This window comes from Typopeltis vanoorti, chromosome 13 (assembly GCF_054136105.1).
Source record: "Typopeltis vanoorti isolate ZY-2024b chromosome 13, IOZ_Tvanoo_1.0, whole genome shotgun sequence".
NCBI classification, from domain to species: domain Eukaryota; kingdom Metazoa; phylum Arthropoda; class Arachnida; order Uropygi; family Thelyphonidae; genus Typopeltis; species Typopeltis vanoorti.
The window spans coordinates 7856092-7873901 of record NC_143561.1 but is presented as its reverse complement, the minus strand read 5'-3'; the positions used below and the strand labels follow the sequence as shown (position 1 = coordinate 7873901).

The window sequence follows — 17810 nt, the reverse complement described above, 5'->3', positions numbered from 1 at the left end:
AATGTCAAGTATGTGAAAGTCTGCTCCAGTGTGTCTAAATTATCTGTGAGCGCATTTAATTGCATTAGTCATTGAGCTTAAGTAATCTAGTGGAGAACCAGACACGTTAATTTTATGTATTTTCCATGTCAATTTTCATTAGTGAATTTGAGTTGGATTAAATTAGTATGTGTAGTGTAAACTTTAATAAATTTAGTTTAATCCTTTATCCAAGTGTGTGCAAAGAAAGTTTGCGCCTGAAAGTATCTTCAGGACTGGGGTAAAGTGGTACAACACCGGGCAACTCCTTGCAAAGGTGGAGCAAGCTACCAACACTCCTATCTCAGTATCTCCCATAATGCAAAACACATCTCCTTGCAGATATGTATAATGTTATGCATTAAGGGAAGGGCCACTACCCAGACTAGTTTCGACCTTTATTGAGGTCTCTTCAGTGGGAGCCAGGCCAAAGTGGAGATACCAAGGCAGAAGCATTAGCAAGGTCATCTCCTCCTATAGGAGCAGCTAAATGTAGTGTAAACTATTTTATGTACTTTAATTTAGCAAGAATAAATAGTTTTGTTTGTCAAATAACTTGCCTGATTCTGCCTGGCCAATGCAATTCTCATAAAAAGACAGAACCTGTGTGACCTTAAGAGTAATAGTAGTCATGACTGATGAATAGTAGATTTAAACATTGCTGGACTTAGAGATAAATATTAGAGATATTTCTGTATTGTGCTTTCTTGCATGTATTGGAAAGATATACAATTCCTCTATGCAATCTCTGATGGCACAGTCGTAAATACAAATAAATATTCAGAGATCAGTTTGAGAAAAAGCCAGCCATTTGAGACAAAGGAATTGGCTCCAGCCAGAGGCAATTTCTAAATTCTAAAATACGAACACGTGAGGTAGCATAGTCACAACCTTGAGAGGGGGGGGAAGAAATGGATAGACTGAAAAGATTAATGGAGATAGTCTATTTCAAGCAATGAGATTATACGCTCGGAGTTATGACTGTAAGTATAATAAATAAGTAAAATAAGATAAATAAGTAAAGTAAAGTTAAGATAAGAAAGATAAGTTAAGTAAATAAGTTAAACATGATAATTAATACTTAAGGAATTGACACCGTACTCTAGAAATATAAATTAAATTAACTTTAGTATATACTTTCCAATATTTCGGCAAAGTCACGTTGCCATCTTCATGGGAACTTAAGATAAAGACACATGCACGCAAGTACTACATAACAGCAAATGAGAAATGAAGCGAGGAAGCTACCGTTTTTCTAAAGTCCTGATGGTGCTCCCTGGCAGGCTATATTAGGTGCTGTTGGCCTTTGGGCTGAAGTTCTTCTGATGTATGTTTCCAACATTTGGGAAAGCCTCATGCATCCAAATTTGTTGAGGTTTGGCATGTTCCTAAGGGCTGAGGCTGATTCCATGAATAGTCTTTCATATTTGAATTTGCTTCGGTGTATTACTGTGGCTTTCTTCCACCTTATTCTGTAGCAAGTATCCAGTGCATGGTCTGCAAGCCCAGAGTGGCTGTACTGGTGAAATCGGATGTAGTCATTGTGTACTGAGATTCTGATATTTGCTGTCCTGCCTGTTTGGACAAATTAGGACAAACAGATAGAGGGGACAGCCATGGGTTCACCACTTTCCCCACCCTTGGCCAACTTCTTTATGGAGTCTTTTGAAGAGAAAGTCTTAAACTCTGCCCCACAAAAACCTACCATATGGCTTTGCTACGTTGATGATGTGTTCGCTATTTGGCCACATGGCCCAGATACACTTCTCTCCTTTTTAACACATTTAAACAACCAACATCCTAGAATCAAGTTCACCCTGGAAAAAGAGGAAAACAATAGCCTCTTCTTCCTAGACACACTAGTCACCCGCCAACCTGATGGTATCTTGGTTTTCTCAGTTTATAGAAAACCCACCCATACAGGCAGATACATTCACCAACAATCACTCACCCCCCGCTCACAACTATATGGAGTTATTAAGACACTATTCAACAGGGCTAAACTAATCTGTTCAAATGACCATGCCCTAACCACTGAACTAAATCACATCCTTAACACTTTCTCAGCCAATGGCTACCCCCCCCCTCCCCCCAAAAAAATCTAAAAAAATACTAAAACCAGTTATCCACAAGCCACCTCCCCGCCCTTTCACAAAAAAGATTATTCTAAATCCATCACCATTCCCTACATCCGAGGCACCTCGGAAAAAATCAACAAAATTCTAAAAAAAATTACTTCACCTCTTGTTACAGACCACATAGAAAATTGGCATCCCTTATCCACTCCACTAAAGACCAACCACTTCCCCAGACCTACCTGGTGTATACCAGGTCCCTTGCAGCTGTAAATTGTCCTACTTTGGCCAAACAGGCAGGACAGCAAATATCAGAATCTCAGAATACAAGGACTACATCTGATTTAACCAGTACAGCCACTCTGGGCTTGCAGAACATGCTCTGGATACTTGCCACAGAATAAGGTGGAAGAAAGCCACAGTAATACACCGCAGCAAGTTCAAATGTGAAAGACTATTCATGGAATCAGCCTCAGCCCTTAGGAACATGCCAAACCTCAACAAATTTGGATGCATGAGACTGCCTTAAATTTGGGAAACATACATCAGAAGAACTTCAGCCCAAAGGCCAAGAACGCCTAATATAGCCCACCAGGAGGCACCATCAGGACTTTAAGAAAACGGTAGCTTCCTCACTTCGTTTCTCATTTGCTGTTATGTAGTACTTCTGTGCACGTGTCTTTATCTTACGTTCCCATGAAGATGGGAACGTGACATTGCTGAAATATTGGAAAGTATATATTAAAGTTGATTTAATTTATATTTCTATTGTATGCTCTCAATTCCTTAAGTATTAATTATCATGTTTAACCAGCATATGAGCCTTCTACAAGAATAAATAAGTTAAAGAAACTAAAGTAAATAAGTAAAGAGAAGAAATATTGAATACTGAAATAAGAATTTTAAAGAACACAACAAAAATATTTAATTTTTACAGTAGGGAGTTTTCACAATGCAGTTCTTTCACATCCTTAACACATCCTTAACAGAGTTTACAGACTACTGTAAACTTCTTTCACAAGCAGTTTACAGTAGTCTGTAAACTGCTTGTGAAAGAAGAGTGAGTGTGCATATGTTCAGTCAGGGAAATAACAATTAGACAGTAGAACTATGAACGCAAGCTGCCATAATAGGTGAGACAAACAATAGTAATGTGAGAAATAGTATGCCAGGGATGATGAATTCATTGGAAAGTGAAACCAAACATTTTATAGAATAAGACGAGGAGTGGTGGGAAAGAATACGGGAGACAGGGACAAGCTGTTTTGTTTATACACCAATGCAAGGTGTATTAGGAACAGAAGGTCAGAGTTTGTGGGACTGATTAAATTAGTTAGTCCACAAATCATTGGTATAAGTCAGATATGGATTTGACAGAGGACGATATACTAGCAGGAACAGAATATGATGGATATAGAATTTTTTGGGAAGACAAAAAGAATAAAAGGAGTGGGGTATTACAAATGATCTCAGAACATTGTATTCTTTCAATGTAGAAGTTCAAGTATGTAGTGATAATGGTTTTGAGGCTATCTGACACGAGGCTGAGGTAAGTAGGAATTTGAAATATTCATATTGTATTGCAATAGGTAAGGCAGTGTTTCTCAAAGTATGGTACGCGTACCCCAGGGATACGTGGCAATTTTCGGCTATGCATAATTAAAGGAGCCATTATATTTTTCAACAAACAGTGCGATTAGAGACAACCGGGATAAAATGGCACTAACTAATGAATCACATCCCCTCCAACAGAAATTGCTATATAGACCAAGCAAAACTATATGTTGCCAGTGGAACATATGGTTTTGCTTGACACCACCCCCGTTGTTAACGTGTTAAAACTAAGAAACATATAGTGAATGTGTTTCAGATATTATGGAATTCGGTTGAAGGGAATTAGCATTTCAACTCAACTGTTGAAATGCTAATTTGGCTTTGGTTCGCGAGATCTTTTGTTAATACTGCACCAATCATATGCAGTTCTTCGCTGCTCTACGTATCTCAAGTCTTGTAAATTACTGGTAAATTTTGCTTGCAATAATGGGAAAGATGATACTATTTGGGTAGATGACTTTGATGATGCACACAAAACTGTTCTCGATGCCAAAATTAGTGATAGCGAGTAGGGGCTTCTTGGCAAGTCGCACCATTTTCAGTTTTTTTCTGAAAACTTTAGTTTCCGAAAATTGCCGCACGTATCTCGCAATACGATTTTTTAGCTTTAATTTTGGGAAAAAAGTTAGAGTTATATTCGAGTAAATATAGTATCTTTTTTTAAGCTTTCAAATTCTTACGTACGGATCATTGGTTGAAGATTGGATTTATAAAAACCCTCAAAAAGAGAGCAATATAGCAAATACAAGTAGCTGTAAGCAACAACGTTGATATTGCATCTGGGTCAAATGAAATTGATAAGAGTGTGTCGTCTGACATCTCTAGAGAACCAAAATTTAAAAATAAATCATATTTTTAGTTTACATGAACATATAAATTCAAATAAAATATTTAATTTTAATTAATTTTTAATTAATTAATGAATTTGTTTTTTAATTAATTAATTAGAGGGTACTTGGTAATAATGAAAATTTAAGAAGGGGGTATGCGGAAATCTGAAGTTTGAGAAACACTGAGGTAAGGAAAGGAGATGGTTCTGAAATGTTCAGGTAAATGAGAGTGAAGAGACATGGGGGTGATAATAATAGGTGACTAGCTCTAGAAGCACTAACTGGAAGCAAGAAACAACAAATGTGAATAAAAAATTCCTTGAGCTGCTAACTTCACATATGGTTAAAACAACAATATGTGGGTCACAAATGATGGTTGCTCTGGATTTACAGCAATGAAGGTTATGAAGGTCCGTGTATTAAGTTTATAAACTGTGTGTGTGTGGAGAAGAGTGATTATATGCTTTCTGACTGCTCTGCAGGATGAAAAACAAGTTCCATGGGGGGGGGGAACTTCATATAAGATACACAACTGTTGGCTTGAATAATAAAATATCATATGATGATAACAAACAAGTTTGCTATGATGCCATCAGTTAGTGAGAGTGATCATGTGGTTTTGACATGGAAAATATCCAGCTTCACTGAACAAAAAAGAAATGTTTGAACTACAGAAAAAACTAAAGTATCTGCTAAATTAAAGTATCTCATTTGATATTACACTTTTATTTACTAATGTACCACAAGTAGAAACCAGTGGTCTAACTGCTATGCAGATTATTAGAAACATGTATTCCCAAGAATAATAATGCTGAGTTGAGCCACTGGTCAGAGTTCCACCATATGGGTGGTTACAAAATAAAATGAGATTACAATTAAAACTGTAATTAAAATAAATTAACTTTGAAATACAAGAAAATAACAAAATTAGATAAAATCCTTTGAATGACAATGACATAAAATGGCACTGATGCTTGCCATTTGTGAAAATGAGACACTCTCTAAAATCTTGGCAATGGATAGACAGTGATTCTGATTTAAGTTTGAGTAGTATATAAGCACTTCAGCACTCTTTAAACGACTGCTCAAACTTAAACTGGCACTGATATAAGAGGAGGGTACTGGACCAGAGGATATTGTGGTTAGTGTCCACTCCATAAACCTGAAAAGATCAGGCCAGATATTTTCATGTTTATTGTGGCTGATATACAACTGATGTTACTGTAGTCATTTTTTGACCAAACGTCCTGTTTGTCTCGAGTATAAGCAGAAGCAATCAAATTGAATCTATAGCTCACTGCTGTTTATTGGAGGAAGTTTTTATCATGTTTGCTGCAGGTGGTCCAGGAGGTTTGGTACCTTTGGACTCCTGGTTTGAGACATTAGCTTCATGTTACCAGTGTTACATCTCTGGGACTTCTTGTGCCTGAAACACCAGCAATGCACCACAAGGGTGATACTACTGGTGGTGGCTGGGTCACCATGACTACCCAAGGTGCCAATTTCATGGTGGTTACCTCCAGGACATCCATGAGGTGACAGATCAGGCCCTGAATTGGCTTTCTGGTCTGGACATTGCCCAATAGCTTCTTTTTCCATAAGAATAAATAAAATAAACTGGAGGAAGGTGGATATTTTATCTTTAGTGGATAGTAACCAGGAGGAGATTTTGTTGATAGTAAAAAATGTAGGGACGAAATTGTATCTTTTCAGGATTTTTGCAATCACCTCCGAGATGATGCAATGTATGGCATTGGAATCCACCATACAAATTTAGGGTTCTTAGGGATAGGCCTGTAAGTGACCAGGATGCATTTAAACTTCCTTGAGGTGAAAACATTCTGTAGTATGATGCTTTGGATGGTGTCCAGTTCTGGTTGAAGATCTGTGGGACTGGAGTGCATAACATGAGCTCTATTGAGCAAAGATTTGATGAAGCCTTTTTGAGCATGGGCTGAATGTTCATGGACTGTGACATTCAGAGGTTAATAAAATATCCACTAGTATCAGAAATCTGATGAATAAAGCTACCTTTGCATGGGCAGCCTGTGAAGGCAGGTTTATGGTGAACAATGGCATGAGTATTCCAGATGGTGGTGAAGGAAAGGAGAATGTTCAGGAAGGATAATTTTCCACCCTTTTCTTTTTCCATTATGTATTAATGCATGAATGTAGGTGGTTAATTTTGGTTAGGAAGGTCAGAATAGATGTTTCTGACTCTGGGAAGATGACAAACATATATTCAAAAGGAAAGTTGAGTCTGTACTGAGGAGAATAGTAAGTATTCAAAGTGTTCTGAGTAGAAATTGGCTAGTGCAGGAGACAAGGGACTTCCCATCATGGTTCCTTCGATATGTTTGTAGTGCTGGTTTCTACAAATGAAGTAGCCCAAGTGCAAAAAAAGTCAAGCAGTTCAATTTTCAATTATGTCTGGGAGAGAATTCTGATAACAACTGGAGTGTGTCAGCAAGAAGTACACTAATAAATAAAGAATTGTTGTCAAAATTGACAATGATATCCATAGGCCATAGGGATGGGTTTGTCAGGAATTCTGATTAGTTTTTCACATAGGCTTGTGCATAGCCTATATGAGTGCTTAAAAGACACTAAGAATTTGGCTGGGCAATAGGTGGGAGTGACTGTGCAATCGTCTGTGGGTCTGAATGGAACTCTCTCTTTGTGGATTTTTGGTAGGTCATAGAAACAGAGGGCTCTTCCAAAATGTATCTTCATTTTTTTTATGGTGTCTTTGTCCCAGTTGATCACCATATAATGAGAGAGGTCAGCTTGTTGATTTAGCTACTGGTAACATTCTGAGTAATCTCATGGTAAGTAGCTTGATCTTGTAATAGAAAGGATATTTTTTCTGCTGTACTCCATAGTGTCCACAACTACTACAGCTTTTCCTTTATCTGCTCCTTATAGATTTTAGCTACAAGAAATAGAACAGAAATGCAGCAACTGAATGCACTTCTGGATGCCAGGGGACTAGAATATAGACATATAATCCCAAGAATCTGGTTTTAGCTATTTCATGTTGACAGCAGAACCAGAATAAAACAAGAACTTATCATGATATGTAATATTACTGTTAATATCATGATATAGGGAGTGTTTTCTTTGCAGCATCAGATACCTGATACCAGCGGATATTTTATTAACCTCTAAATGTCACAGTCCATGAACACTGTTGCTGATCATGCAGTTGGTTGCAACATACTTTGTGTATCAGGAAACTGTTATATCAGTAGAGTAATGCACAATTTCACAAGCAAATTATTCAAAAATGATTCTGGAAGCATGAAGGTAACATTACCATACAGTATTTCACTGGCCTGCTTAATCAAGAGATTTATTCCAAATGAATACCTGTAAGAAGTTTTTTTTGCATGTAGAATGAACTGTTCATGGGGCAACTGCAAGACTGATTGAATTACATGGAAGAGCATCTCTGTGAAACACTTTTTTTAATTCATCAAGGCTTTAAGATCATTATGGCTAACTTTTAATGCAATAGTGTAGGAAAGCTGCAGCATTACAGCAGTTGAAAAGAGCACAAGTGTCAGAAAGGCATCAGTGACAGAACAGTTTACCAATTAAATTATAACTGACAAGAAGTTATATTCTTATTTAATTCTTTATCAAGTGTAAGCAAACAAATTTTGCATGTGAAACTTCTTCACGACTACTTGGATATAGAGGCTGTTGACTTCGCATTAACTGCCTCAGCATCCCATATTGCAAAGCAATTTTCCTTTCAGATATGTATGTTGCTATGCATTAAAGGAAAGGTCACTACCCAGACCAGTTTCAATCTTTGTGGTCTCTTCAGTAGGAGTCAGAGCTAGTAAGATAACAAGGTTGAATTAATGCACAGGCCACATATTTTCAATAGATAAGTAGTCAAAAGGTGTATCACTTTATTATTAAAATATTCTTAATCAGGGATAGTTGAAGAAAGTTTTTATCACTTTTTAATATTTATCCCACACATGAAAGACAAGAGACTATAGCAAACAGATGCTGTGTGAGGGCAGGGTCAGGAATACAGTAATCAGTAACTTCATTAAAAAAAATTTCTACATTTTATCAAAAATGCCACATTAAAAAAAAGCACTTAATTACAAATTTTCCAAGGGCACTAATAACCAGTTAATACTAATTTAATAAATTTCAATGCTAACAAAACGATGCTGCCTTATTTACCAGAAAAAAGCATACCACACACTTCAGTTTTGTTAACATTTGGCTTGCCAATGAAGAGCAGTTTTCTTTTCTTAGCTTGACTTCACATCTAATATATCTTGGCATGAAGACATCATTTCCACTGCCTTTTCATCTTCCTTCCTCAAAAAAAAAAAAAAAAAAAAAAAAAAAAAAAAAAAAAAAACTTGGTATTCTCCTTCATCCTAAACATTATTTCTTTTCTGCTCAACTCCTAACACTTTATAAATCCCAAATCTGTCCAACGTTAGAATACTGTTCTCACATCTGAGGAAGCACACTGAAAACCTACTCCAGAATGCTTGATTGTATTTAGAAGAGAACTATTTGCTTAATAGATAGCCTTTCTATCAATGACCTCTTCAAATTGCTTTCTCATAGACAACGTTTTTCAGCATTATGCCTTTTCTATAGATATTTCCATGGATGCTGCATCACTGAACTGGCCATCACCATTACCTAACTTTCCTCTACCATCTTTCTCAACAAAACACAACTCTTCAAGAAAGACATTAACAGACAGATTCCTTTCTGTTATAGGTCTTGAGACCTCTTGTGTGCTAAGTGGATATTAAAAATTAAATAAATAAAATAAAAATAGGTGTACCTAATAAGTATACCTATCTTTATAGGTGTACTTATTTAAAAATTTCTCAAAATGTATATCTGGCATGTAGGTGACTGATGTGAAGAAAAAAATTTTTTTCAATTATTATTATTATTGCCTTCCACCATGAGACATGGCCATCTTAGGGTGCATAACTAAACCATTTTAGTTATGCACATGTGATCAAGGTCAAATTTATGTTTGTGAGAGGAAACCCAGACCCTCAGAGGAAAATGAACTTTACAGTCACAGTCTGAGAGATAATCCAATGCTGAAAAAATGGTGCCAATTGTTTAACAAAACATTATTTCATAGGGTGGTTAAACCAGTTATCTCATAAAATTTAAACTTTAATTCAGAAAAACACAAATGCTATTAGCTTGACAACAGTTTTTCAGCAAAAATCTTCTGATCAAAAATCCTCCTTGGAAACTTTTACAAAATTAATGATATTCCTATTCCCATTTGAGGGTCTTAGAGTTCTGTGGTACATAGTTCAAGAACTTCTTATTTATATAAATGTAGTCATCTTAACAAAAAAAAAAAAAAAAAACCTAGAAAATGCACTCACCTGCCAACATAACATGAAAGCACTTGAACAAAGACCAATAAGAATGGTATATGCAGTGCTATTTCTGTAATTCCTGAATAATTAAAATATAAAGTTTTCTGTTAAAAATTTCTAGACTTATTTTTCAGAAAAAATCTGCAGAATACTGTGTGTGGTATTAACAGTACTTTTAAGCATTAATTATGAAAAATTTATTAGTGTTTTTGATAAAATTAAAAAACAAAGTTTTTCAGTTAAAAAATTTAGAATTTTCCACAAGATTTAATAAATCTTGTGGAAAACAGAAGATTTAATAAATTTGTACATATAAATTCATAAAAGCACTATTTGTAAACAAATTTGTTTATAAATAAAATTCTCAAATAGTACTTTGAGGTTTCTTAAATGCATGTCAAAAATTTTGTTAATTGTCTTCAGTTCATACACATTAAGAGAGGATATATGCCTAAGGTAATGAAGTGCTTCATTCCCCCCCCCCCATGATGTACTGGAAATGTAGACTTTGTCTTGTAATATTTTTATCATGCCTATCTTTTGTAATGGATGGTGATGTGAAGCAGCATGGAAGAATTTTCCAGTTGTTGTTGGCTTTCTATATACTGAATGGAGAACTCTTTGTCTTACAAAGATACTTCTAGAAGGATGTCAAGGAAAAGTAACTTTGTGTGATCTTCCAGTTCCAGAATGAATTTTATTGTGTGGGTACAAGCTGTTCAAGATAATCTTTAAATTGCTTTAACTCTTCTGTTGTTTTTGACCAAATAATGAAAATGTCATCAATATAATGTAAGCTAGTTTTTATATATATATATATATATATATATATATATTTATTTATTTTTTTTTTTTTTTTTTTTTTTTTTTTTTTTTCAATAGCATTCTTTGCTAGTTCCAACAGGAACCTGCAAAGAATGACAAATCAAGGTGGGAGTACATCAAAGATTGGCAGTTAGCCCACTTCTGTTTAACTTGGTCATGGACTATCTAACAATAGACATTCAACAATCTGTCCCATGAGATATTTCATATGCTGACAACATTGTCCTCATGATAGATAACTAGAGGACAGTACTGAAAATTAATGGCTTACGTATTAGCAGACAGAAGACTGAGTACATGTACCACGATTTTTTGAATGGCCCTATCAATAACATTATATACCTTCAAGATGGTTGACTCAAGAAGGTTGATAGCTGTAAGTACTTCAACTCAATCCTCACAAAGGATGGCACCATCAACATAAACATGGAACATCACATAAAACAAACACCAGAATGTAGTTTCTTAACTGTTTTGGAAGTACTTGCCAGTCCTATTAAACCATTTAAATAAAGAAGGATGACATTTTCCCTATTAGCTTTTCACCTGTTGCATGGATGATGAGAAAAACTGGTACATTTATACTGGTATTATGTCTTTTGTTTCTTACTCCTATTATCAAATGATGTATTTACAATATTTGCACTTGGATGGGACCTTATTATCCCTGAAACATTTCAAGATGAAGACTTCATGCTCAACAGATTTTTTGTTTGGCACCACAGCTTCCCACTAACCGCAGAGCCACACATGGTTGCCACTAACTGAATGAGCATGGGAATGGAACGCAGAGGTAACTTCAGGCATTATACCAGCACCACAGCAAGCCTTGCGCCTGTCTTTGAACCATGGTGTAGGAGACTTACTGCAACACCACTGACTCTTGAGGGAAGCCCAATAGCTGACTGATCCTGGCCATGCCATCTGCAACTAATCTTGCCAAACAGAGGCCAAAGTAGTGCAAGAGCTCCTTTCTGGATGTCCACGGGTCATACTGCATGGCAAACACATTGGCAGGGCATAGGATCCCAGTGATGGTGGTTTGGAAGAAAGGATAGTAGAAAAAAAGACTCAGGACAGCAGAAGGAAGAAAAGCAATAAGGCCAGTACCACCACTGGGTGGTCCCTCCACCATGAACTAGTGTCCCACACAAGAAGAGCCAAAAATTAGGAGAGAAGGTGCATGTAAAGATGTTTCATATCAAAAAATTTAATTCTACAGAGTTGTTTCACATAGAACATCATGTGAACACCATGCACAGGATGGCAAATGCAAATTTTCCTCTTTATATCAATTCATGACTTCTCTGAATAGTAGCTATTTGGATTGGGGGAGAGGAAAATTAGCTAGAGATAAGGAATAACGCATCCATTCATTGCTTGGGCAGAAGACAAAACAAAACATTATATATTTGGTTTAATCATTTATCGAAGTGTAAGCAAACAAAGTTTACGCCTGAAGTATTTTCAGGACTGGGGCAACTCGTGGTAGGTGGGAAGGGCAACTACCCAGACCGCTTTCGATCTTTATTGAGGTCAAATCATTGGGAGCTAGACCCAGAGGTGGTGATAATAAGGTGGAAGTAATGGAGAAGTCATATTTACCTATAATAGTTGCCAAAAGGGTGTCACATCTTATTATTAAAATTCTCCGGATTAGAGATAAGCTGATGGAAGTTTTTTCATTTGGCTATGCTACCAATTATATATTTGGTTTAGAGACCTCAATAAAGGTCAAAACCGGTCTGGATAGTGGCCCTTTCCTTAATGCATAGCATTATACATGTCCAAGGAGATGTGCTTTGCATTATGGGAGAAACTAAGGTAAGTGATTAGAACTTATAAAACCTTTACCACGAGTTGCCCCAGTTCTGAAAATACTTCAGGTGCAAACTTTGTTTGCTTACGCTTGGATAAAGGATTAAACCAAATATATAAATGGTAGCATAGCCAAGTGAAAAAACTTCCATTAACAAAAAACATATTTCAAAAGAAACTGCTATAATGCATGCTTTTCTTCTATAAAACTACATGAAATTTACAGGAAAAAATTTGTTTATGCACATTAAGGTATGTTTGTCTCTACTGCTTTGTATTATATAACTTGTATTTATTTTCTTGGATGTTTTTTTCTTAACTGATTTATATTATACATTGTGCGATGTTTTGCTTTTTTTTTTCTCTTGGAAATTGTTTTCTTATGTGCAAAATGTTGTCATCTACTTGGTGTGTTGCATGGCTGAAATCAACAGATGTGGCATCATGCATGTGACTGCTATGCAGGTCATGTGGTTTTTGAAGTTTCCTAAATTATCTGAGAAAAGCCTATTCATGAGACTTGCACCAATCTTGCAGTAATTTCCAAGCAATAACACAGTTACTTCTGTTAATAATTTTATAATATTCACATTGCAAGGTTATTCCATTGCACACCCTCTGTCCAAAAAATAAACCAAATTTTTCAAAAACAGAAGAAACTAGTGGCGCAACCTGTTGTATCTTTTTGTTAGTGTTGTGTCAACTGCTTATGACATTTGCTTCATTAGAAGCCAAGTTATAGTACCAAAAGTGAGTGTGTTTTGATGAATGGTCAGAAAACGAGTTTCAAAAAGAGCAGCGATTGACTTTTGTGTTAAACTTTTAAAGGTTTTACCGAAATGCATCAAATTCAAAAAGCATACAGTGATGAATACTTATCCTGTACTCAAGATTATGAGTGGTTTAAGCGATTTCAAAGTGGTCGAGATGCTTGAGGACGACAAAAAGCCGGCCCATCCAAAAACTGGACTGAGCAAAGTTAACATCCAAAAAGTGCGTGATTTCATCAAAGAAAACCCGAAATCGTCTGTGAGATTGATTGAAGATGAATTGGGAATTCCAAAATCAACTGTGCACAACATTTTGACCAAGAGTTTGGGCCCTTGTAAACTGAATTTGCGATTTGTTCCACACAAGTGGACGACAACCAAAAACTGTATCGAATTGAACACTGCAAGGACCTCATTAAAACTGCTCATAAGGAACTGAAACTTCCTTGAAACAATTGTTACTGGTGCAAAACGTAGTGTTTTGAATATGAGCCCAAAACAAAGCGCCAGAAGAGGGGTATCCAAAAAAAAAGTCGCTTGGAGAAGTCAAGAGTAAAGACAATGCTGATTTGTTTCTATGATTCCTAGGGCATTATCCACAAAGAATTCATTCTGCCTGGCCAAACAGTCAATGGTGAGTTTTACCTCAAAGTTTTAAAGTGATTGATAGCGAGAATCCGTCACGCACGGCATTAATATAATGACGATCGACAGTTCATCAAAACACACACTGTCAATCTTGGCACTATAACTCGGCTTGTAATGAAACAAATGTAAAAAAACCTTTCTTTTAGGGTTACACGGTGATCAGCATTCATTTTAAAAATTTTATGGAATTTACAACCATGTTAAAAACTTTTTTATTATCCCAACGTTTCGATCTTGACATCAAGATCATCATCTGGAACGTACATAAATATACAGGACAAGCTGAGTTACATCATTAACTGCAAGCTAGAGAAACAATGATTTGATCACATGTTATTCTGCTGGCATGACCTGTGGTGGGAAAAAAAAATTATTATAAATTACATCAAGCTAAATTCTATTTTACGATGAAGGAATAAACATTCTTTCAGATGGTTTTCTTTCAGAAACAATTGGTGTCCTATTATTAGTATTACAATTCTTATTTTTGATTTACAATACTGGATTTTCTACAGTCATGTTTATAGTTGTTCTTAGTGAGGAAGGTTCCATGGATCGAATATATACCTTCCATATGTTTGGAATTTTTAGACCATCATTATTGTTCAGATTGGGGTGGTTGATAATAATCTCACAGGCTTCCTTGAATTTCCATTCATACCATGTGATGTAGACAGCTAGTGGTTTTCCAGTCAATTCTGTATAAGGTATTCAGGGCATGATCAGAAAGGCCAACTTCACCATAATTATTATATTTAATGTGTCGTTTATGTTCCTTTTGTCTAATAGGAATTGTGTGTCTTGTTTCTGCTATATATGGTATGTTGCAAGTACAATAAATCCGGTATACTCCAGGGTGGGCTAGTGGAGGGAGTGGGTCTTTAGATGAGTTGAGTAAGCGTTTTAATTTTGCAGGAGGTTTAAAGGTGGCTTTGAGGTTGTGCTTTTGTAGTACTCTGTTTATTTTGTCTGATATTCCTTTAATGTAGGGAATGGTTATAGTTTTACTGTAGTCTGGTTTGTCTTTGTTTTTTATTGTGGTTTTGTAGAGAATTTTGTTAATAGTGTTTTGGCTGTATCTGTTTTTTTGTAAGTTATTACTGATAATTTTAAATTCGTCTTTCAGTGCCTGTTCACTGGAACAGATTGTCTGAGCTCTGTTTTTTAGCATGTTGATGCCACCTAGTTTTTGTGTTGGGTAGTGGTAGGAGTTTATGTGTATATATTGTCCCGTATGTGTCGGTTTTCGGTAAACAGTGAAGGAAAGATTGCCAGAAGGAAGACGTGTGACAAGTGTATCTAGAAACGGAAGTGTGTGTTGTTTTTCAATTTCAATTGTGAACTGTATGCATTTGTGTTGTTTGTTTAGGTGGCTAAGGAATGTGTCTAATGTCTGGTGTCCATGGGACCAAATCGCAAAAACATTGTCAACGTATCTAAGCCAGACTTTGGGTTTTAGAGGGGAGGAATCTAGGCCAAGTTGCTCAAAATGTTCCATGTAAAAGTTAGCAATAGGGAGGGGGGATAATGGCAAGCCCATGGCTGTGCCTTCTTTTTGTAAGTAGAAGGCAATTTGCCATACAAAATAACCTTAGACCGTAATACATGCGCAAAGAGCACCATGATATCTGGAGAGAATTTTTTCTGTAGGAGGATTGTGTCATTGATTGGGACATTCATAAAGAGGGCAGAGACGTCAAAACTGACTAATAAATCATCTTTTTCTAATGTAATGTCTTTGATGATGTTTATGAAGTGTTGTGTTTTTGAAAGTAAGTCATGCCTTTAGCTCATCAACTTTTTATAAGAGAGTAGTGGCTGAGCTGGATGATACTGGTGGATTTTACAGAAGCCTGTTTAATAGGATACCACCACATGGAACTCTGTTATGCAAATTGAAGCAAATGGTGATGAACGAGTAGCTGGTGATATGGATATGAGAGTAGCTAATGGACAGATACCAAAGAGTAGTATATAGAGGAGTAGAATCCAGGAGAAAGCAAGTGACTAGTAATGTGCCATAAAGCTCTGTGCTTTGACCGCTGCTGTTTAATTTTATATGTAAATGATATAGAAAATGATGTGAAAGGAAATATTCAATTGTTTGCTGATGATGAAAAATTGGGGGAGGACAATAGTTAATCAAAACAATGTAGAGAGCTTGTAGGTGATTTAAATAGACAGACAGTATGTGCAAAAGATAATGGATGTCAGTTTAATGTTGGAAAGCATAAAGTTATACATTTTGGGATGAAACATTTACAAGCTATGTACGACACAAATTAACCTGTAGTTCAGGATTTGGGCAGGAGGATAAGGAGTTGAAATTTGGAGGGTATACTGCAAAAGTGGCAGTTCATAGAATTACTTGGTTATTGAAGAATGCACTAAAGCAAAGATAAGAAAGTTTAAGAAAATTTATTGTGCCTTGATATGGCACAATAAATGCTTGAGTGTGGTCACCTGGATTTCTTGAGAATGTGGAATTGGTGGAGATGATTCGGAGAAAAGTGACCAAGATGGTAAGTGGTCTGAGTAATTCTCCTTATAGATTTAGGTTTGTGGGTTGCAAAGCTGGCTGACAGGCAGAAAGCAGGGGTGGGTGATAGAAGAACTTAAGTTACGAAAAGGGTTTTATAAGCCGATGTACAGGAAATATTTCAGCAGTTGGCTGCTGTGGAAAAACACAGGGTTGTGCCTGGTAATTTAGTAACAGTGTAGTTTGCAAGGGCATGAGGGCTAGATTTTTCACTTGCAGAGTGGAAAATGAATGGGAATGGCTTGATACAGTCTGTTGTGAGTGCTTTATTGATCAATGCATTCAAGGAGAGGTGCAATAGTATTAAGTGGATGTTGTTGGTCTCCTTCAATGAAGCTATGGCTTCCATGGAGAATTCTGTGCAATAGTAAGAGATAGAATGCATAGAGATGGAACGGCAATCTTAGTAAAAAAAAAAAAAAAAAAAGGCATCTATTAAATTTAATAACAAAAATTATCCCAATAGCATTAATGTTAATTTTACTAATATTAAAAATGACAGAAAACTGTTCTTTTAAGATAATCAAAGTTAATGAACTAGGGATTGTCTTTTGTGGAGACAATGAACATGAATTTCACTAAAATGTATAAATAGCAACTGCAGTACAAATAGAAAATGCATATTAGGAAAGGAAAGTATTTTAAAGACATGGAGGTGATGAGGAAATCTGACACTGATTAAAAAACAAAAGCAGTAGAATCTGTGAATTTAATTTTGTATGACAACAGTAATCATGATTACCAATGTCTGTTTCTTACAAAGAGACAGTCATACTCTATTGGAGGAGCTATACTGGAGAAAGTAGGGGAGATACGACATATGGAGTTGACGATTGATAGAAACCTGAAATTCAGGGGACATATTGCAAAGGTGGTGAAGGTAACACAGAGGATTGCTGCAATAATGAGAAGGATGCTGACCTACAGAGATAAAAGAGTTATCATTCTGTGGTATAAGACCCTGATCAGACCACACTTAGACTATTGTTCTCAGATTTGGTCCCCAGAGAAGAGGAACAAATCTGAGAACTGTGGAAAGGGTACAAAGGCAGATAACAAAGATGGTTTCAGGACTGTACAATGTTAGTTATGAGGATCGGCTGAGCAAATGTGGACTGCAGAGTTTGGTGAACAGAAGGAGAGGTGATATGATTGAGACTTTTAAACTGTTGAGAGGTGGTTATAGGGTTAACACTGGGGAGTTCTTTCACTTGGTGGAACAGTGGGAAGAAGTGATGACAAGGGGCCATCCCTGGAAGTTATGAAAGAAAACTGTG

The 17810-nt window shown here is 36.2% G+C and overlaps 1 protein-coding gene across 1 annotated transcript in view; it reads right to left on the bottom strand.

Moving 5' to 3' along the window:
* LOC150099915 (protein C-mannosyl-transferase DPY19L1-like) overlaps nucleotides 1–17810 on the bottom strand; it is a 331158-nt gene that overhangs the window by 111445 nt on the left and 201903 nt on the right. The window contains exon 9 of the mRNA XM_090403079.1: nucleotides 9940–10012. Within this exon, the coding sequence (XP_090259205.1) occupies nucleotides 9940–10012 (73 nt within the window). The remainder of the gene's footprint in view (nucleotides 1–9939; nucleotides 10013–17810) is intronic.